Source organism: Micropterus salmoides, unplaced genomic scaffold, assembly GCF_014851395.1.
Source record: "Micropterus salmoides isolate LMB-PRFRI ecotype aquatic unplaced genomic scaffold, ASM1485139v1 Ms_hic_scaffold_14, whole genome shotgun sequence".
NCBI lineage: Eukaryota > Metazoa > Chordata > Actinopteri > Centrarchiformes > Centrarchidae > Micropterus > Micropterus salmoides.
Window position 1 is genome coordinate 29532794 of NW_024040485.1, and position 22985 is coordinate 29555778.

General features: G+C 40.7%; 1 protein-coding gene across 1 annotated transcript; it reads right to left on the reverse strand.

Moving 5' to 3' along the window:
* Positions 1-6472: 6472 nt before the first annotated feature.
* palmda (palmdelphin a) lies at positions 6473-20440 on the reverse strand. Its single transcript, XM_038717185.1, has 9 exons — positions 20379-20440; positions 16364-16426; positions 16172-16252; positions 14712-14830; positions 14508-14622; positions 14396-14420; positions 14216-14308; positions 10471-10631; positions 6473-8036 (listed from the first exon to the last, which is right to left on the reverse strand). The coding sequence occupies exons 2-9, from the start codon at positions 16406-16408 to the stop codon at positions 6969-6971; spliced, it is 1707 nt and encodes a 568-aa protein (XP_038573113.1). The 5' UTR covers positions 16409-16426; positions 20379-20440; the 3' UTR covers positions 6473-6968.
* Between the last annotated feature and the right edge of the window lie 2545 nt (positions 20441-22985).

Sequence of the window (22985 nt, forward strand, 5' to 3'; positions counted from 1 at the left end):
GACACTGATTGTGTGCAAGTGCAGGTGATTTCGGATTCTGGAATAACATACTGATGTTAAAGTTAACCACGTTAATCTTAGATTAACAGTGATAAGTTATTTCCATCAGTAAGAGGACAATGAGTCAAATGTTTAAAGGGTAATATATGTCTTACAAAGACTGCAGAGCGAAGGTTGCACAGAACTTAGCATCAACATTGGAAATGAAGAGGATGCAGCAGAAACATTGAGAGAGGGGAAAAAAATGAAAGAATATGGGTTTATTAACCAACCGATGATGTTGCCGTCATGCCAAACTGGGACTGGGGAAACAATCCCACCTGTGACTTAAAGGACTAAAGAAGCTTTGCTAGATGAAGTCAGCAGAGGTTGAGCAGCCGGCTGATGATGGTCGGTCAGGGATCAAAGAGGAATCTCCTGCGTGTCAGACGGATCAGCCATCCTCACTCACTCCTCCTACGAATGATCAGAATTAAACATTACAATGCACTCTCACTTTTGTCGAGCAGGGTGTCCCATCCGATAAACAAATGAGTGCATCTGTTACACAATATTAGCTCATTTGAATAAAACGTCACATTCAACTGTTAAGATATGAAATAATGGAGGCAGTGGTGGAACTAATGTCACCTGTAGTGGTGGTAAAGTACTAATACCTCACTGTGAAAATACTCAGTTACAAGTAAAAGTACTGCATTGAAAATGCTTTACATTAATGCATAAATAATAATAATAATCTAATATATATTACAGTCACAGAGGACATCTTTCTGTCTGCAATGAGTACTTTTACTTTTAATACTTTAAATACATTTTCCTACTGACATACGTTTACTCTAGTAACATTTTTAATGCAGGAATTTTATATGTAACAGAGTACTTTTACAGTGTGGTATTAGTACTTTTACTGAAGTAAAAGAGCTGAATACTTAATACTAGTCCTCCACTGGTTATATTATATGGTTTTATCAAATGTCACCTGTGAACCAGTGGTGGATGAAGCATTCAGATCCTAAGTAAAAAAAATACTAATACTCTGTAAACTGTAAAACAAACAAAAAACTGCTACAAATAAAAGTACTGCATTGAAACTTTTGAAATTTTTACTTAAGTAAGAGTACATAAATATAATCAGGAATATGTTCTTAAAGCATCAAAAGTACTCAATGCAGAATGAAAAATGCCCCCTGTGACTGTTATACTATTATATTATATCATGAGATTATTATGACTTATGCATTCATGTAAAAGCAGGATTTTATTGTTTAGTCGTTTGAGGTTGAACTTTTTTGTATCAAACTGCAGTTAATGATTATTTTCATCATGGAGTATTTTCTCCATTAATCGATTTTAAAAATTCTGAAAATAGTGAGAAATGTTGTCACAATTGTCCAGAGCCCAAAATGACACCTTCACAATGCTTGTTTTGTCAGTCAAAAATAATTAAATATACATTAATATAAAAACATAAAATAATCAAAAGGGAAAGCAGCAAATCTTCAGAAAAGCAGGAACCATGAAATGTTTCTACTTGAAAAATGACTTAAAGAGGTGGTATTCTGCTTTTTGGCTTTTTCCCTCTCCTTTATTGAGTTATAAACCTTTTTTGTGCATGTAACAGGTTTGCAAAGCGAAAAAGCCCAAAGTCCAGCCCAAAGGGAGTTCCCATCTTCCACAGAACACTCTGCTCTGAACTGAAAACAGCTCGTTTGTAGTCCAGCAGCTTCCCCTTTTTTGAGCTAAATGCGCCTCATATAATGCTCGCAGAGCGGCTACTCCGACACGCCCTCAGAAACATCGGTGGAAAAACCTAGAGCTGCAGCACACAGCTCTCCTCTCCCTTCCAAACACCAGCTACCCTCCAGGCAGTCAGTGGACATAAAGTTGTTACTGTGATGTAGAGACAGAGCTCAGTTAAAACTTTATGGATGAAAGATACTTTTGTTACAGATTAATAACTCACCGCTCTGAAACTCTCGCTCCAGTCCATGTTGCCAAGCTGGTCGGCAACATGTACAGCTGAACTGAAGCGTGTTTGCTTCTCGCTGACCCGCCCTTCTCTGCTTCTGATTGGCTAGTAGTCCTTAACTAGGAACTGCACATGTGCAACTCCCAACAAAGATCATTTAGAGACAAGATGCATCACTCCACAGCTAAAACGAAGCCTTCAACACAGGGTGAAAAGAGGAGCTGCAGCAATGTGCAGTATGACAAAAAAATATGGTGTTTTTTGAAAATTAAACCATGTAAACCTGTTCTGGTACAACCTCTGAATAAGATTTTGAACCTGAAAATGAGCCGAATACCACCTCTTTAAACAATCAAAATAGTTGCCAAATAAAATGTACTAGTTGTAGAAATCTTACTTTGTAAAGTAACTGAGGCTGTCAGATGAGGTGAAGTTTACCTCAAAACATACTCAAGTAAAGTACAAATACCTCTAACTTGTACTTAAGGACTTTGTTACTACCCACCACTGCTGTGGACTGATTCTGTCCTGCAGCCATAACATCTGTAACAATAGTCCCACTGTATTTAATGACAAATTAATGTTGGCTGTTTGTCAGAGCCAATGATACAAGTACCGTCATTAATGTCATTAAACCTGATGCTGTCAGTTACAGGATGTATCCTGTACACACACAGTGGTTTAATGAGACGACATCAGTGTCAATATAAACTAACACAAACTGATATCCAGCATGACTGTGGGAGACATCTGAGCTGATTCATTTCAGACATGATAAATGTCACTAACACACACACAAAGTCACAAAGTGTTGTGGTTAGACCGGCACAGAACGAGCTGTTAACATCAATCAGTAACAAAGGTTTATTAGTGTCATCGTTAAACACATATTGCAGACAAACATATGTGCAGCTCAAACATTTGCAGTTAGTATAAAAATGTGAAAAGCAGTTGGGAAAACAAAAGTTATTGTAAGTAAAAAAAATAAACTAGAAACATGTTATATGGGGTTCTTTCTTCTTGGATTATATGCCTTCTAATATAATTCTAATAGAGTACGATATTTTAAATCTGTAAATAATGCGTTTTCTTGCACAGACTTTTATGTTTTTACAAATGTTTCACGGTTTTACGGAACATAATTGCAAGTTTTCAATTCAAGTTTAACACCGTGATTGTCAGGGCTGCTGTTCCTGAATTGCAGTATGTCTCTCCCTTCCTCCCATCACCTCACTGTGCTTGTGTCTGTGTGCTGCATTTCAGGCAACTCGGAAATTTCCATCCTCCAACTAGAAAGGGACGCCACTTGAAGTCGGAGTTCCTACTTGTGAACTCAGAGAAAAGATACGTACCCGCGAGAAGCAGCTGAACGACGTCACACAACAATGGCAAGTCCCATGGAAGCACACACTGTAAGTGGTAAACTATAAAATAAAAGGCAACATAAAGTATGTTTGCCTGTATTTAATTAAAATACATACCATCATATAGCAGAAGAACCTGCTCTGCATGTAAAGTGATGTAGAAATATATTAGGTAGCTGGTTACAGTAAACAATCTCTGAAAGTTGTCTTCTCTGCACGAAAGTTATTCAAGAAAATGTTAAAAATGGTTTACAGAGTTTTGCAGATTACCAACCGATGGAAGTGTCCACAGTAAACGTATAAGCTATTTATGCCACTTGTTTTCATTATAACGGTCAGAAGTCAGAAATTTCTACTGGGATATCTCAGATGTCCGAGGTGTCTGCAACGCAGCATTGATTTCAGGAGCGCAGTCAGGTGTGCCGGAGTCAGGAGACCAGCTGCATATCATCAGCTGCAATCACCTCTGCCATATATAGGCTACCTGGACTTCCCTTCTACTCATTGCCAGATCCTGGGCTCTCGAGTTCATCGCGCCAAGCTTCTTAGTTTGTTCTTCTTATTGTATTACAAACTTTGTCTCTTGTGTTTTTGCATTTTCCTGGACCTGACTCCTGTCGCTGCTGCCCAATGTGGATCCTGGACACCCTCTCTGGACAAACATATTGTCTGATTCCCCCTCTCTGCCCAGCCTCCTTGGACTTGCCCCCCTGAAACCCCGGACTCTGCCCTCCCACAGCACTTTAAGTATTTGTAGAAATAAATCTTCTTGCTTCTTCCTGTTCCGACTCTGAGTACTGTGTCTGCGCTTGGGTTTAAAACAAATGATCCTATTCACATTTTATTTTAGAGAAGCCAAACTGAAACCTGCATCATACCTCATTATGAATATTTAAATTTTATAGCAATTAGATCAATATTCTCTTATTGGACTAACATCCAGCAGTGTTAGTCAGGTGAAATGATTAAATTTGCTAGTAGAAACCAACTTCGGAAACCACTGTACTACAGATTACAGCTCTATATCACATAACAAAAGCACTTTTAGAACACATCATAGCTCATCATAGAATTAGCTATTGTGGCTTTAGCTGAAATATAGGGCTTTTCATTATCTCTAGGTCAAGCATGGCAGCTCCTCTGAGTTTCTTAGCTGCTCATTATCATGAACTATCAAAGGTCACCTCAACATCTTTACACCAGCAGAGGGAGCCACATGAGAGCAGTTCACTAACCCTGTGCACAGGTCTAATAGCTTCTCATTATTGCGCTGCACAGTCACAATCTATTGAACAAGTTCATCAATACTATACTGTGTATAGATTCCATTGTTCTATATTGTACTGTGCATGTGCATTTATTCATTAAAAGTAGAATATGTATTCTCAGAGTATACATATTCATTTAGATAGCAGATAATTGCATTATGCTGCAGGTGGTTTGCTTTATGTTTTTGTCTGTTCACAACTGAAACTCACTGAATTCAAGGTGACCATAGTAAATGTTCACTTGGAAGAGATTGAAAAATAAAACAAACTTTTTAGTGCCGCCTTTCAGGTCTACAGGCGGCAAACGTTTGATACTACATAGTTGAGTGGAATATTGCTTTTTGGCTTCATTACCAGATTTCCTGGCCACCTGGGGGCAAATTATTCTGATTTCAAAGTTAAGGCTAAAATATTAGGAAACAACTGCATATTTCCACATCCAATAGACACAGAGCTAAACAAGCATTTATTTGGAGTAGTGATTCTGTCCACTTGTTGAACGCAAGTCCAATATTCAGCGTCCTTTTAGGGTCCCTGTACCCTCTGTACAAAGCTGTGTTCAAAGATGAATAAATAAACAATGCATTACTTTGTTTTTCTGTTTTCCAGATAGATAGATAGATAGTTGTTTTCTGTTTTTGGTTTAGTTTCTATTCTAATTACTGATTTTAAGATGAAAATGGGAAAAGCACATGGATGATGATGATTCACACGAAAAATGGAAAAACAAAAGAAGACATTGTATATTTGTTATCAAACAAGCTGAACATTTTGGACGGAGGGTCGAGGAGCTTTTAGCTCTGTTTTGGTCTCCACCAACGAGAATAAGATCCAGATAGTTTTCTGTCTGTCTGCTGTTTGATGCTGAGCGGGTAATGTACAGTGGGTTTATCAGAGGTTTCTCACCTGCTGGAAATTACATTGATGAGAGTGGTGAGAAGGGTAAGGCCGGATTTCTGCTTACAGTTTTTCTCACTCGTTTTGGTACATTTCTCGAATCATTCTTAACATTTGCAGCAACAGTAAGCGCATTTCCCAAAACATATTGAACAAACAGCAAAACACAAAGACTTGCTCAAAAGTCTATCTCTCAAAAGCAAATCTTTATGTCACTGAACATGTCATCAGAATGTCAAGTCCCTGTGTCATTGTTTACGAACAAGATAGTCAAAATGTTTAGTCATATTATCAACATAACAGTGTAGTCTGTGTTTTCTGATGTAAATGTTTTGATGACAAAGATTGAAAATTCACAAGGCTGCACTTTTTCAATATATCATATCAATGTCAACCGTATAAAGTTAGACATTGCAAGAGATTGGACAGGTTTCACAGTTACGTTTTTACTGTTCGTACTATAATTTGTTGAGAGAGCATGTTATTGTGATGCAGAAATGAAAAAGAATGGACTGACTGCATAGCACGACGGTAGAAATTACAAAAATTTGAAATTAGCATAAGCATATGAAGCTCCTTAAGCTGATGCTTCTGTCTGTCAGGTAACGGATTCTTATCCCCATCACAGCAGATATCTTCGTCAATTACAGTAAGGAGACATTTATAATAATGTTCAGCTGTATACTTGAATGTGGAGAATGACAATAAAGTTCATATAACTTTGATTTTGACAACGTGTTCAGCCATTTTGCATGTAGTGACTTATGCAATGAACTTATACCTACATGTTTTGGGGGGTAAGACTTTTCAACAGAGAACCGGTGTAATACATTGTGATCAGCATGACATAACCAATTGATAATGTAGGAAAACACTTGTACATAATCATTTGCTTCAATGTGTCAAACCATTTTCAACATGTTCAAAACAATGAGAAACTGCGTTTATGATGAGCACAAGTGACGAGATGATGTGGAGGTTGAACACGTAGTTTTGAGAATTTCAATTCTGAACTGAGAAATGCACCAAAGCGACTGAGAAAAACTGTAACGCCAGAAGTCCTGACGTCATGTACTTCAAGCCATATGTACGCTTTGTCATGTCCTTCGGTCTCTGGTACCAACATACATTGCGCCGTTCAACGCCATTGTTCAACGCTAAAAGTCCGTTATATAACCAGAAAACTTATCAAATCATGTAGTTTTGGTGCCTAAACCGTACCGAACTGCGACATTTCATCACTAGTTTTATTTTGAAAGTCTAACTGAACTAATTAGCCATGTCTGGAATGGAGCGGGGCTCTGATGGTGACTTCAGATCTTCACATTTAAAAATGGAGGAGTCAGTCAGTGAGTTCGAACATCCAGCCTCGTATTCAGTTCATGTTAAGCACCAAAATGTGAAATGAAAGCGTTTTGCAGTCGGTCATTAGGTTAGTAGATTGATACACTCGTGCATTAGTTAGTCCGGTTAGCAGACAGTACAGCAGGGTTTGTGTTTTTTCTGGATCTTTCTGATACCTGGTCCCACCCGGATGTCTCCAACTCCCTCCACACGTCCCACGTCTCCATTGGCTGAACTTCCTGTTGGGTAACTATTGCCCCCAAGCCGGGCGTGTCTCGTCTTCCCCTTCATGCCATCACCGTCTTCGTGGTCCTCGATGATGACCAGCTCTGCCTTCATGGAGGCCTCAAACTCCTGGCCCTGCCCGCTGTCATCCTGCGCCGTCTGGAAGCCCATGAAGATGGCTGTGATTGGCTCGGTGGTCTCCATGGCCTTGAGGACGCTGTAAGGGGTGTCGTCTGCGTAGAGGGGGGAGCTCATTCTGTCAAAGTGGGTGGGGCCACTGTGCAAAGCAGTGGGCGGGTTTCCATCGTGGCTGTGATAGGACGGTGGGGTGTAGCAGTAAAGTTCTTCTTCGTCCACACTGATGTAATCACTAAGAGGAATATAGCTGGCCGGAGTGTAGCACAGCTGTGGTTGATAGGCGGACGCTACTTCCTGATCATGTAACCTGGGAGGAGCGCAGCCATTGGCTCCATTTACCCTAGTATTGCTTCTGATGATGCCCTGATGGCTGGCAGGCCGATCTTCCTGAACACTGTGACAGTGTCTCACCTGGTACGAGCTGTAGTAACGCTCTTTCTGGTTACCATAGTGGTGTCCAAACGCCTTGTGGGTTCCCATGCGATGGCCTTCGCTCAGTTTGCTTTGGTTTTTTCTCTCTTCCTGCCGTCTATAATGGCTTTCTTGGTGACCGCAGCGATGCTCTACCCCTGGTTTCCTTTGCCAGCTGAAGTCTTTCTCCACCACGTTGGTTCTGACGAGAGGATTAGAATAATGTCCTCCCTGCTTTCTGAAGTCACACCCCTCCACTCTGTCTCTTTCGTCTTGGCGGTTGTAAAAGCAGTGCTCCTCCCTTCTGCCGTGATTTCGGTGGTAGTTGCGGTTTACTTGGCGATGCAGCGTGGCGCTTCGCAGCAACTGCTCCACCTCGACGGCTGACAGCTCAGACAACTGGCTCTGGTCATGTGACCCCTAAAAGTAGAAAGGAATATGGACCATTATTAGAAGCAGAAAAAGCAGTTGATTCTGGAAAAAACGGATGGGGAGCTGAAGTTATTTTTTACCCCATCTATTTCTTTTTATTGCTGTGCCAATACAAGGCAACCTTGCGTCAATGAAATCTGTCTAACTGACATCAACCCTTGGATGTCTAATATCTTCCTTCAACTCAAGGAAGAAACTGAAATAGTCCTGCTCAGGTCATTAAACACATCAGATTTTGACTGAAAAATCTGATAACATGGCCCCCATTTGTGGCTCCCAAGAGCCAGAAATGTAGGAACCCTCCTATGTTACTTTTGATTATCATGTTAATATTTAATATTATAAAATTTTTTGTTTTGTTATAATTTTTATCCAGAACTTAATATTGTAACTTTCTCTTTTTAGCTGCCCGAGTGGCAAAGCTCACTCATGCCTGCACGTTAAGCAGTATGCTGCAGTATTGGCTGGAACAAACAAAGAGATGTAAATGCTCCGTACTTGTATAGCGCCTTTCTAGTCTTTGACCAATCAAAGCACTTTTACACTACATCTGCATTCACCAGTCATACACATTCATACACTGAGCCTAAGTGCTCAAACGGAAACTAACATTCACACTCATTCATACACTGGCGGAACAGCCGCCAGGGGCAAATCGGGGTTCACTTCGACACGCAACCAGGGGGGCCAGGGATTGAACCGCCGACCTTCCCATTAACGGCCAACCCGCTTTACCTCCTGAGCCACAGCCGCCCCAGATCACATAACTCACACTTTAGCTTCTTTGCAATTGGCCTCCAGTTAAAATGTGCGATTACATAAGCTCAAAAGGGTACGATTTAATTAAACGTAGGTTGTGTGGGTGTATCATGTCCCCACCCTGACCCATTGTTCTGCTCTAGGTTTCAGCCTCTTAAAAGGAAGGAAGGTTTTTCTTCGCCTCTGTCGCCTAGTGCTTGTTCATGGTGGGAACTGATGGGTCTCTATCACAGAGTACGGTCTAGACCTCTTCCGTATGAAAAGCGCAATGAGATGACTGTTGGTGTGATTCGGAGCTATATCAATAAAATTGAATTGAGGTGTATCCGTCCCTGGACAAAACACAATTACAAATAGTAGTAGTTAGTTGTAGGGGAGAGTGGGGTGATTTGAGCCTGTGGGGAAGTTGAGCCACCCCTTGTTTCTCGACAACCATAGACAAAATTGGTCATGTGACTGCACATTTTTGAAGAGTCATCCCTTTTACTCACCCTGTGATGGAGAGAGGCCCATGGAATAAGTGATGAACACATTTAAGTTAAAAAACCTGTAATTTGCTGTTCAAAGTGATTTTTTTATGTTCCATGAGTCCCGGTTCTTGTGTCTGAACAATTACAGAGAATTGAGAAAATCTTACGCATGTTTTAGTGCTTTAGGAAGTTACAATATGAGGTTATACTGTAAGCATGCCGTTACCCTTAAACTGCTGGATGACACAATTATGTTTATTCATTCATTTATTCATTTAGCTGACGCTTTTATCCAAAGCGACTTACAATTGCTATACATGTCAGAGGTCGCACGCCTCTGGAGCAACGAGGGGTTAAGTGTCTTGCTCAAGGACACAGTGGTGGATGTCTCACAGTGGGAATCGAACCTAGGTCTCCCACACCAAAGGCAAGCATCTTATCTATACGACATTGATGAGTCCGACCGCCATGTGGCTCAACTTGTTGACAACAAGTTGAGTCAACTTTTTTTTGGAAAGCCATATTTTGAAAACAGTTTATTTTAGATCCAAATGGAATATTCCCAGGGATGCACCACATCCTAAAATATCTGTACATATTTTAGTTGGAGACATGTCCTCACTTTAAAGACACCTCAAGTAAAAACTGGCTCAACTCACCCCGCTCTCCCCTACTGTTGAGCAAAGCAAGTTTGCAAAAACGTCTATTTTGAAAAGATTATTTAAAAGGTTATTTAAAAAAAAAAAAAGCTTGTTTAACTTTGTTCAAGTGTGGAAATACAAATTTCAATCAGTATTTTGTGCATTTTCCTTGATATTCAAGCAAGTACATTTGTGATACCATTTGTTACCAATATCCATAATATTCGTAATATGACTTTTCTCCAAATAGCCCTATTTTCCCCCATGATCTTGCTCTAGCATACATTTGTGAGCATTTGGTGCCCATATGAATCTCAGATCTTGCAGCAAAAACCTGCTAGCGTACCCTCAGTGTAGACCTAACGCACTTGCTACCCCAGTGACTTCCTAAAATAAAACCACATCGTTAGAAACTCAGCATTATTTGTGCAACGTAACGTTTAACCTCTACTTTGTATTTTTCATTCTGTGACATTGTTCTGGAAAGTGCTGCATGAATAAAAATGTTATTTTTATTATTATAATTATTAATAATAAGAGTAATGACAGTACCTCTGGGGAATTCAGGGCATAAACACACTTCCTGCCGTCATCGTAAACCTTGAGCCCGGCGTGCTGGTCTAGCTCCTCTGGGGGAACTGTTGCAGTAGAAAGTACTGTGCTCTCCCCAGTCGACAGGTTTTTCGTCACGTTGATCTCCATGGCAAACAGAGCTGTGACACAGAAGGAAGGAAGAGTTAATATGTGTGTGCGTGCAATAAATGAGAGCCCCACTGTTTTCAGGCATTAAACGTTTTGTGAATTTCCGGGTGGGTGAAATAAGGTGAAGCGTCTCCCTATTAAAAGACACGCTGTGCACATTTACGCACGAGCCAATATCCCGACACGCCGACAGGATCGGTCAGGGTGTAACATTAATTCATGTTCTGTGTTCTTCTCCACATCCAAAAAGTCTCACACACAGTCCAGGTTCATACAGAGAAACTGTCTGGAGTAAAGCAGCCGTCCTCCGGATCAATTCTGAGCTCCAACAGAGCGTCTAAATTATTTCAGAGGCTAAAAGTTGAATTCTGTTTCTTGTGCAGTTTCGGTTTTGCTGCCTAAATGTCGCACGATGTTAGCTGTGACCTTACTGAGCATGGAAACGTTCAAGTGACTGACAGCAGCGGCTCTCATTAAAGTAAATCGTTAAAGAAAACACTCATACATCAATGCAACCCGGAAAGAACCGGTGGAGGTGGGCTAAATCTGAGAAAATTACTGGATACAGTATTTTGAATCTACTTTCTCTCTTAATTTCTCATGTCCTGTCTTTAATTAAGTCTTTATTTTGTACATGTACCCCTTGTATAGACAATTTTTTTCTAAAGTTGCAGCGACGCAGACTGCAAGAACTGTGATTGGTCGGCTTGGTAGCATTGCATTTCCTCCAAGTTCCCAAGAAGTGCTCCATGCTTTGAAGCCAGTTTTACTAGCAACCAAACAAGTGGATACTTTCTTTTGAGCATCACAACCCCCTGTGAAATGACTCGCAGAACTCAACACAGTTGAACATAGAAACCCCACCGCTAACTGGTGTTTCGGTGGTTTAACTGCAGAACGACACAGAAACACACAACTTGTTGTAAATAAATTCAGGGCTGTGTCTTATCACCCGTACTGTTTGCTATCTATACAACTGAGATCCAGGACTCCACTTCCTATATACAGTGGGTACGGAAAGTATTCAAACCCCTTTAAATTTTTCACTCTTTGTTTCATTGCAGCCATTTTCCAAAAATCAAAAAAGTTCATTTTATTTCTCAGTAATGTACACTCAGCACCCCATCTTGACAGAAAAAAACAGAAATGTAGAAATTTTTGCAAATTATTTAAAAAGAAAAACTGAAATATCACATGGTCATAAGTATTCAGACCCTGAGACGGGTGGGGCTAGAGCATATTTTAATCATATTGGCAAATTAATTAGCTGTTGTTCAAACAATGCTCTAGTCATAAATACTAGTAAAACCATAGACTGTATATAAGAAGTGGGCGTAGTCATGGTGACGTCACCCGTTGGTTTGTGGACTGCCGTTTTGAAGCCTCGAGTTTGGTCGATAGGGCGCTGCCATATTGTTTTTTTGCAACCAGCGACACCGGACGTGACCATATTGGGACGAGACGGTGGAGCTAACGGACGTGTTTGGAGCTAGCTAGCTTGCTTAGCTAGGTGCATCTGTAATTCACGTTAATTGTCATTTTAACAGGGCTGATAATTTTGTTTAGCAAACAACAGTCTTAAAACTAAACTTACTCACCAGAGAAAGTGAACAGCCGGCTCCTAATGAGCTTTTTCAACGGCACTGGTTAAATTTACACAGTGCCGAGGGTACGAGTCACTCTAGCCTGACTGACAGGTCACCGTGGTAACGACTTGTCAATCATAGATAATCCCGCCCTGAAGCCTGCTCTGCTTTCTGGTCTCTGTTCCTCTGTGGGGACCATAATTTACTAAATGAACATCATGCTGTGTTGAAGAAGACTTGAAACTAGCGACTGAGACCATAAACTCATCAGGAAAGTGTTTACTGAGGGAATAAATCAGCTGAGAAGTCGGGTCATTTTAAATTTATTTCTAATGGAGCCGGACTTCTTTTTGCAACCAGAAGAGTCGCCCCCGCTGGCCGATAGAATGCAGGTTTAAGGGACTTCCGCGTTGGCATCTGTTTGCTGACCGGAAGCTTCCCGCTTGAGTAAAACTAAGGAGTTGGTAATCTGCAGTAATAACATCCCACTTAGCCTAAACACAGTAAACACTAATGACCGTCCTTTTGACTTTGTGGAGGACTTTAAATACCTACTTGATAACGAATTTACAGCAAACTCTGACTATATCTATAGAAAGGCTATAAAACGTACTTATTTGTTGAGAAAGTTGAACAGCTTCTCTGTGAGCTTAGATACCCTAGAGTTGGTCTACAGAAATCTCATGGAGAGTGTTCTCACGTATCAACGTATCAACATGGTAAATCTTGGGGCTAAGAATGGGTCCAAATTGACTAGGATTGTGAATGCGGCTGGGAAAATCATACGAAAAACCACAGAGACAGCTGAGTGAGATTTACGCGCTCCACTGCAGTCAGAAAGCACAACGAATTGTGGGGGATCCTTCACATCCCCTGTTTGCTGAATTTGACAAGCTCCACTCAGGAAGGCGTTACAGGTTACCCAGGGCAACAACAATAAACCTTTTTAAAAATGATTTTATCCCTCGCGCAATGGCTTTGATACATTCATAAGAGATAATCGGGGTGGTGATGGCGCATACTGTAGATAAGATGCTTGCCTTTGGTGTGGGAGACCTGGGTTCGATTCCCACTGTGAGACATCCACCATTGTGTCCCTGAGCAAGACACTTAAGCCCTAGTTGCTCCAGAGGCGTGCGACCTCTGACATGTATAGCAATTGTAAGTCGCTAAAAGCGTCAGATAAATGTAATGTATTTAAATGGATTAGTCATATGTGTATGTGATGTTTTTAATGAACCTGGTGAAGCCAAAGACAAGTTTCCAGAAATGGATAATAAAGTTTTATCTTTATCTCTTTCTTTTTGTCAGTGTAATCCGCCCCACTCCGTCTCCGGTACCGGTTGTGTCGCCATACGACCGACACCGACAGAAAAGAAAGGTCAGGTCGCAAACACAGCCGCAGCTGTTGTGTGAAGAGTAATTTTAGCAAAATGGCTATATATGTTAATAAAATTAATAATAATTATTATAATAAGACATAATTTCCCAGTCGGCCCCAGGCCTACATGCTTGCAGCTATTAATGATTATATAATTATATAATAATGATGTCTGTCCCCCTCCTCCCCATCACAGGAAAAAACAAACTGAGCTCCCCTGAAAGCTATGAACAGTTCGCACACTGATGTGGTTATAAGATTTTTGTTAAAACACTATGAACTTGAAGCGGCATATCAAGGCTAACCACCTGGGAATTGAGGTACTTTAATGTCTCCTTTGCAATAAAAGTGAGAACAAAGCTGACATTGGAATCATATCTCTATTTTGGTTCGAGCAGATTGACCAAAACGCTAATCAAAACTATACTAATGAATTAGAAAAGACTAAAATGATAGTTAGTGACGAAAACTAGACTAAAATACCCAGACTTTTAGTCAAAAAAAATATAAATAAATATGACCAACAAGGACATTTGACACAGGACTAAGACTAAATTTTAAAAAGGCTTATGAACACCATGATAAACTGCGAAGTGCAGTGTGCTCTGAATGAAGACATTGATCTCACTCTTTCTTGGTGTGTTTGGTTCAGAGTGTCTGTCGGCTGGCGGAGAGAGGGATTCTGGGACATCAGGGATCACTGTAGCGGCCTGCAGTGGCTCTGTGAGAAATAAAGCGGATGATGGTTAACATGCGTTCGTCTTTAGTGTAAAACATTTATTTTTTTTTTAAAGATGCCGTGACCTACCAGGAGCAAAGCTGTTCTGGGCCTCCTGGAAGACAAACAACAGATCAGTAAAAAAGCAACTTAACGGAAGCACAAAATACAGCTCTGTCTGTGTGTGTGTGTGTGTGTTTGCCTTGATGATGTCCTCTGGACGTTTCTCCACAGCCTTCAGTCTGTTGAGGATGAAGCTCTCATTGGTGGAGATCATAGACTCCTCCCTCTCCAGAGACTCCACCTCCCTCTCTATCCTGATGAGTCAGAGAGACAGCGCAGGTGAGCAACAGGTCAAAGTAGTCACGTTGGTGTGCGTGTGTCTGTCTGTGTGTGTGTTGTGTACCTGTGGATGTTGAGCTGCAGAGCTCTGGCCTGCTGCTGGTCAGACAGAAGGCTCTGCCGCTGAGGGGCATTGTGGGAAGCTGAGTCCTGTAGCAGCCACTGCTCTCTCAGGGCTTTTTTCTGATGATTTCACAGGACAGGGGGTCAGTAATGTCGGTCAAAGGAGACATATTACGCTGCATGGGCTCCGTCAGCACAGGAAACAGTATTGATTAGTTCAGGACTCTCAACTGTGGGTCTCTCTGGGTTTGAGTCGTTCATTTGTCACGTGACATCTCGCCTACTGTGGAGCAGGAATGAACGACTCGTTCACCGCTCACATGGGTCCCCCTCAGTCTTTCGTTCACTCGGCGGGCTGAGTTACTGCCGGCGCCGGAGAATGAGAGGCAGCTCGGCTGTCAGGTAACAGTCACTGGACTGACATTATATATATATTTTGTTACAGCGCAGTGATGTTGTGCTATAGTTTTAGCACCGTACCGTAACTTTGCTAGTGTTTACAGCTAACAGCTGATGAGAGTTGTTCTGGGTCCGCTTCAGAGCCCTGACAGGGTTCTACCGGGAGCTGAATTACCTCAGAGGCCGTCTCCTCTCCAAAACAAACGGACCGGGTCATTAAAACATTAAAACACAGCCACATAGCAACGCTAGCGTTAGCCCTGTGCTGTGTTTACAGCTAACAGCTGATCCGGGTCCGGCCAGGGAACGCAACGTAACTTTAACTTTTTATTTACCAACAGAGCCGAGCTGTTGTTTCACAGCTCCTGACTGGTGAACAACCTGCAGTGTTTGTTTCTCTGTCTGCAGAATCTGGACCTGATGTGGCCCATTCTGCATCCAGACCTGCCAAACTGCTGCATTTATATAATGTGTTTATTTCTTTGTTCCTCTCTCTGCGCTGGAGTTCTTTTAAGAACTTGATGGCTTGATCCGGATTATTATTAAATTGGTTGAATTTTAATTATAATTATATATTTTTTAATTATAGTAATTATAATTATATATTTTTGAACTTTGAATCATGCAAAGCTGCCACACAGGAGTGACAGAACTACAATATAGGACCGGAAATGCAGTTAAATGTAGTAAAATGCAGTCTCCTTTAAGGTTCAGGTTTACACCTGCAGCTGTCATTTCCTCGCTGTTCACCTCATTCTCATTCTAAACTCTAACATCAGTCGACACACTCAAGACCCCGCTACAGGGTTTCCCAGTGCATTGAACTATGACGCTAAGGGGCTCCTGAGTGCTTTACAAACTGACGGGGGTTGGCTCAGTTTGGTCAAATAGTTAATGATGACCAGAGCATTGTAGACTGACAGATGGACAGAGTGATTATTCATGCTAATTAGAGATAATTCCCACCCATCCAACAGTTTACCATATACCTCATAAGATGTTGCTGCTGATCATTTATAGATTTATTGAGACAATGTTTAATTGTGAACGAGTGGTGCCAACCTTTAGATGCTGCACTCTGAGTTTCTCTTGGTCCAGTTCCAGTTTCTTCTGCCTGATGTCTTCCTGAATGCGATGCTTCTCCTGTTAAAAGTTCAATTAGCGAAGCTAAGGTTACAGGTATGTACGGCTACACAACGCCAACACTAGTGTTTTGTTTGCACAGATATTGAGAGGAGCAGAGTAAAACATTACGGTGATGGCCTGTAGCCTCTCTTTCAACAGGTCAGACTCCTCCATTCTGCTCCAGGGCAGACACTGAGGGGACAGAGAGAAACCTGTCAGACACCTTTTATTACTGCACTGAACCACAAGATTAACCAATCAAACACAAACCCCCAGGCAGACTACTGCAACAATGATGACAGCTTGCACAACACAAAGCAGTAGGGGTAAACCGGGGCGAAAGTAACACGGGACGAAAGTAACAAGGCGATTTTCTCAGAGTCCTGACTGCATTTGCAGTCCAAGCTGCGACAGCAGCTTCAGCACGCAACCCTTGATGGAGCTGCCAAATATCGAGCGATTTCGTCATCGTTTCCTGAAAACTGTTTTCGAGCACGGTAAGTAAATTTCTAAAGCGGGACTGTTTTTTGAATTACAAGTTGTGTCTCTTGTTTCATGTGTCAGTAAGGATTAACCTACAGGTTATTTAGTGCTTTAACGCACCCTAAAGTTTGCCCTGTCAGAGTTTTTCAGTGTAAAAATAAATACAGCTCACTCACACTGTTCTTACAATAACAATTTTAAAGTCATTACAAAATGTGAAATCTTTTGTTTTCTCTAAATAGCTTTTTCGTTTTTACCTTATTTTTATTTACATTTAATTCATATCTTTCTATTATGTTTAATTTTCCACCGTCTCTGAAGCTGCTGTAACATGCAAATATCCCCAGAGCAGGATCAGTAAAGTGTCTTATTTTATGTTAATCATGTCAAGTTCATGAACAATCTCCCTCTAACAATGTTTTTTTTTACTGTTTTAGGTGCGCAAATTTGCATAGCATATTGTTGAAGAAATGTTTTAAAAAATGGATTGACATTGCCAATAAAAAACATTTTGAACAAGTATACGGTTGCGTTACTTTTGAAACATTTGATGAAACTGTAAATAAATAATAAATAAAATGAAAATGTAATTTATACATTTGTTGCAAAGGTAAAGGACAAAATACATTTGCAGTTACATATTTACAAAGTCATAGTCACGTATTTTTCGACCTAACTGATGGGGTCGAAAGTAACAATGTGCCACTTCAGTTCAAAGTGGAATTATACTGAAGTCGTCCTACATTTGTACAAAACACCACCTGGTACTGATAGACCACACTTGTGAGTCGAAAACTTAATCATTTAAAATGAGGTTTTTCTGAAAAATGGTACTTTCGCTCCTGCTCTCCCCTACATATTGACCCAGCTGATGCGACACCAGCGTAAGCAGCGAACCCCCCGCTCGCACTGTGAATTGCAGTGAGTTTATGAACAAGTGGTAGTGTAACTGGTAGAGTTTTGCAATATAAACATGACTAAAAAAAACCTCCTGATTTACAAGCCTCTCCTTTAACCACAGCTGCTCTGAGTGTGTGCAGACTGGCTGTCTGCCACATACATACTGGGCTCTCGACATGTTTAAATCGGCTGGGGGAGTGTTGATGTTCACAGCGTATACCGTGTAATGGCCTTCTTGTTGTTGTTTTAAATATTGGTTCAGCAGCCTGTCATTTAAAAATAACAGCTCCCAGCAAATACAAAAAAAACGTTTTAAAAAACTATTTATATATATAATAAAACGTATGATGTCTTCCATTCTTTAGATCCCACAGTGTTTCTGATGTGTATTACTAAGCCTGGGTATTAAACTTTCATACTTCTTGTGCACCAGCTGAATTAAAGAGCACTATGGTGGTGATGGCGCAGCGGCTCAGTGGCAGCAGTGAGCTGCTGACATACGAAACCACCTTGGGTCAGACGATCTGACGCCTTATCTCTGCACCCAAACTTTATGGAGGTGCAAGTACGGCTGGGCAATATGGCCAAAACTGTTACCCCGAAAACATTTCATGTCATTTATTTCTTTCATGTTTAAAGGCTGATTTTTGCTCCTGAGTTGAAGAAACCAGATGGTTAATTGTGGGTTTCTAAACTTTTCTTTCTGGTCAGAACAAACACTTGATGCCAAACAGTGGATCACTTCACAAATCTGAGGCAGAACTAATATGCTATTTTTTCAACAAATATGCATGAGTAAAATTAAGTAACATCTTTTTTTCAGTCCCTTTTCCTCAACAAAATAAAAATCTTAATAGAAAAATTAACTGATGTGATGTGAATTAATTAAATCAAACATTTATTAAACATTTGTTATATTGTCATTAAGGAAAATTATATTGAGACAATTATCATTATTGTTTAATGGGTGCAATACCAAATTCCCCTTTTAGAATTTTTTTGGGGGGGAGGGGCATTTTATGTCTGCGTTAAGAGGCAGTAGCGAGATAACAGGAAATGAAGGGACCAAGACAACAAAGGTACTCAGCAACACTGGAACTCGGGACACAACCAAACCAAAACTTTAACAAAAGTGTTGTTCATTTGTGATTAGTAACGGGTTTGGAGGCCACAGATAAATGGTGCTGTCTTGCTAACTGGACAGTCAGATCAGAAAACGCTTTGGAGAACTTGTTGATCTATTAAACACATTAGAAAATACTAGAGATCCACGATAATTAACGATCCAATGAAATATCAACCGATATTTCATTATCGGAAAATTAAATTTTAGCCAATAATTTAGCCGATAAGAATCAAACAATGCAGTTGTCGTGCTCATTACATCATATTGCTGCACCTGGATGGAGCCACACAGGCGCCGTGCAGGCAGCGAGAGCCAAACAAACATTTCAGAGTTTTTTTTCACAGTTTCGGAGGAAGTGAGCTCTATTGCAATGTGCAGTTTGTTTTCTGCAAGGGTTCGGAGAGGAAGGAAATGTCCTGCGAGTTTTAACACAACCAATCTTATAAGTCACCTGAAAGTTCATCATTCCAACGAAGATGTGCTAAAATTAGCCCAGAGTGTGGTAGTAGGCTATTATTATTATTATACAAGCATTTGAAAACTGCAGGACGTTTACCAAAGACAGCCCAAAAGCTAAAGTAATTAACAACAAAGTCACAGAATTCAGAGTACTTAATGAGCAGCCCATTTCCAACTATTTATGGACTTCTGATGTTAGCCCAGTGAGTTGCTTTGTTTGACAGCTCAGTGGCTGGATGACGACTTTAACATGAAAAGGACATTACTGGAGTATATATAATTATAAATCTTGCAGCACACGTCATCTTAGCCCTTCTAGTCATCAGTGTGTAAATGACTTATTTTCATTTACAAAAATCTGAAGAAATTATCTGTCATCTGATCGGAATCGGCCAAGAGAAGAAGGCAGTTATCAGTTATCTGATCGATTCCCTGATTGTCTTTCTGTTGTTCCCGATGTATATAAAGACTCAGTGTTTTCACCCCACCAATCCATTCACTCTCATCTGTTGCCACCACACAAATCATTCATAATACTGGCCATGAGGTAACCCCCTCGAGGTATTATAGAAACATATAATACTTGATAACCAAATTGGAGGGAACCTTGTAACCAAGTGCACCCTCCTCGTGCTGAGAGCGAGTCTGATTTCTCATTTTAGTACGACTTTTTTGTTGTTTCTGTTGTTTTGTCAGAGTCAACACGGATATGTGGGAGAAATTCTGAATGAGCAGAAAACCTGCTGAAACACAGGAGCTAATGAAGTCCAGGAGTTTCTGACTGAATTAAAATAAATCCATTTATCAAGAGGTTATTTCCCCAAACAAAGACACAAAGAGGAGGGAAGACTAAATCATGTGTGCTGACTCAGCAGGGATCTTATTAAATGAGAAAAGTTGATCTACTGGAGAAACATATTTAAAAGCAACTCAGGATGCCTGAGAACCTTCCTTTGAATTTCCCTTTAGATTAAGAAAGACATTTCCACCACAAATTGATGCAGAAAAGGCAGAAATCGGTGCACTGTAAGACCCCCCACTTAATAACTGTGACCTCCAGTGTTCAAAGAAAACCTATGCTCTTACATTTCTACAAAAAATATACCCCATAAATTCACTACAGTGAAAGAATACAGTGTCCGTTTGACACACTTTCTGGCCAATATAAAATCTCACCTATAGGGCTCCAACACTGTCAGGGCCGGCCCTGCTCGTTGGATTAAATTCCCAGCTCGGAGAGTCAGCTGTATGAATATAGCCCAGGAAGATGTGTTAAAATAGATACGGGTCAGGAGAAGAGTGTCTACTTCTATTTCCAGGTCACCATTTGGCTGCCGGAGTTCAAACCAACCTGGGTGGCTGGTGTAAGGCACATCTTCTTCTCTACTACAATCTATTTGATCAGATTTTACATCAAAGTTTAATTATCCAGGTATTTTTCACCAGCGCCCCCTAATAAATACGGCAGTAAGGTCAGCAGTATACCCCATAGCTTAACAAACAGTATCCTCACATGTTATTGACCCACTGCCTCAGGTCAGCCGGGAGAAAAGGGTCTCGGATTAACTTTGTTCTAAGTCATCTTAATAAACCAGTCCATCCACATTGAAGGGGGGAGTCCGTGTTATTCTGCCCTACCTCCTTCAAACAAGGCACCGGCCTGTCAGCCTGAGGCGGGGGGTTAATCTGACCCACCTCCAGTCACACAGACTGTCAGTCAGGCAGACCTCCCAGACGAAAGGAAAACAAATGCTGCCAACCAGCCTGTCAGTAATCAGTTAGGATGACTGACGTTTTTTTCTTTCTCCTACAAAATAAAAGCTGAGTACAGTTTATATCGGCCTGTCAGTCAGTGCACTGAGCTAATCTGCTCATGAGGCAGTTAATCTGGGTAAACCATCTGCTTGCCAGCTATGGACAGTCAGAGCGACCATGTGGGCTGATTGGTAATGACTACCATGTGCTCAGCACCTGACTATCTGCACATTCACCCAGTATTTTCTTTCCCAAGTGGTTTCAAAGAAACTTTATGTCAGTTGCATGATGTTTTCATTTTACAGAGTTTCCAGGAAAAATTAAATATCTTACATAGCAGGGGGTGCGAGCGGCAGCGGTGGTGGCGATTTTGGATTTAGGGCCTATTGAAATGAGTCAAATTATGAATGTTAATTCAGGAAAAAAAGGAACATTACTTTAGTGGCACCTGCAAAATATCAATTTAGGGCTTCGAAACAGTGAATTCCTTAAGTAATACAGAGGGTTTCCAAGAAACCTAATCCAAAACAAGTCCTTCAGCTGACCATCAAACTTGGAGATAATACTTTTCACCGGACAGCGATTCAGGACACAAACCAGTGTCAAGTCTAGGGCTGCAAATAAATGATCATTTTCACTATTAATAAATCTGTCGATCATAATCAAATCATCTCGATTAATCAATTAGTTTTTTTGGGTCTATAAAATTTTTGAAAATTGTTTAAAATGGCGAAGGTGACGTCCTCAGATGTCTTGTTTTGTCCACAACCCCAAAATATTCAGTTTACTGTCACAGAGGAGGAAAGAAACCAGAAAATATTCACATTGGAGAAGATGAAATTAGAGAATTCTCTTCAGAACCATTAATCGATCAGCAAAATAATCGGGATTAATCATTGCAGCTGTGGTCAAGTTAGGTCAGGACAGCTGGAAACTGTGCTACAGGAACATTTAGTATTTTCTTTGATGTTTTAGAATGAATGCACAAGCTCAGACAAAAAGTAACGTGGATTTCAATTTATTACTGCAAAAGAAGGGAGTAAATTTACAAATGTCTCAAAATAAGTATTTAAGAGTGAGTTGTTAGGTCAGCGTGCCTCTCCTTTGTTGCTGGAGCATGCAGTGCGCACACACCAGGCTCAAAGCCCTGCTGGGAGAAACTGAAGCTTAAACAGAATTAAGGAATTATCTCTACCTCTCCCCCGTTTGTCTTCCTGTGTCGCTCTTTCTCTCTTGAAAGCTAAAATATTAGCCGGTGTACTTTTACTATATTGAGCCTTTTTAAAATTTACAAGATTTACATATTTTAAATATGCCATCACTGTCTGCTTAACTTCAGTACACTAAGTTAGAAAGGAAAACACTTTGTCAACGGAAATATCTCTCTACTAACTGTCTAGTTATCTCTAATAGTAGATATTTGGAGAACTGTACAACAGTGTTTTGATGCATGTTGAGTCATTTCAGTAGTTGTTGGTAAATTAACATACATATTACTATATTTTACAGAACACGTCCTCCTTTACACCCATTACTACAAAAAATTTAAAACGTGCAGAAAATGGTTACTATCTTACCTGGTGACGGTGCGCTCCTCTGTCAGTGCCGGACTGCTGCTGTGCGTCCCGCGGGGAAGCTCGAGACCACCCGGCTGCAGGTGTAGGTGGGCGGGGCTATGTGCGTGTGTTACAGCCGATTGACAGTTGGCTGTCCTACTGTCAGCCAATAGCAATGATATACACTTGTGTTGCCATGGGAAAAGGCTGCTGGTTTGCTACCACTGCACTATTTCAAAACTCTTCTCACAGTCTGCATTACCAACATGCATCCTGTCCAGTTAATCTCACCTCCAAAAATGTACTCAAGCCACGATAACACTTCATAGCCTACATGTCTCAGAATAAACTCATTCAACCAAACACTGGCAACAATTATCACTCAGAAAGCAAACACTGTCACTCTTAACACACTGACCTTAAAAAACACTAACAACAGGGAGCATTATACATAAATTATGAACTTTTATCT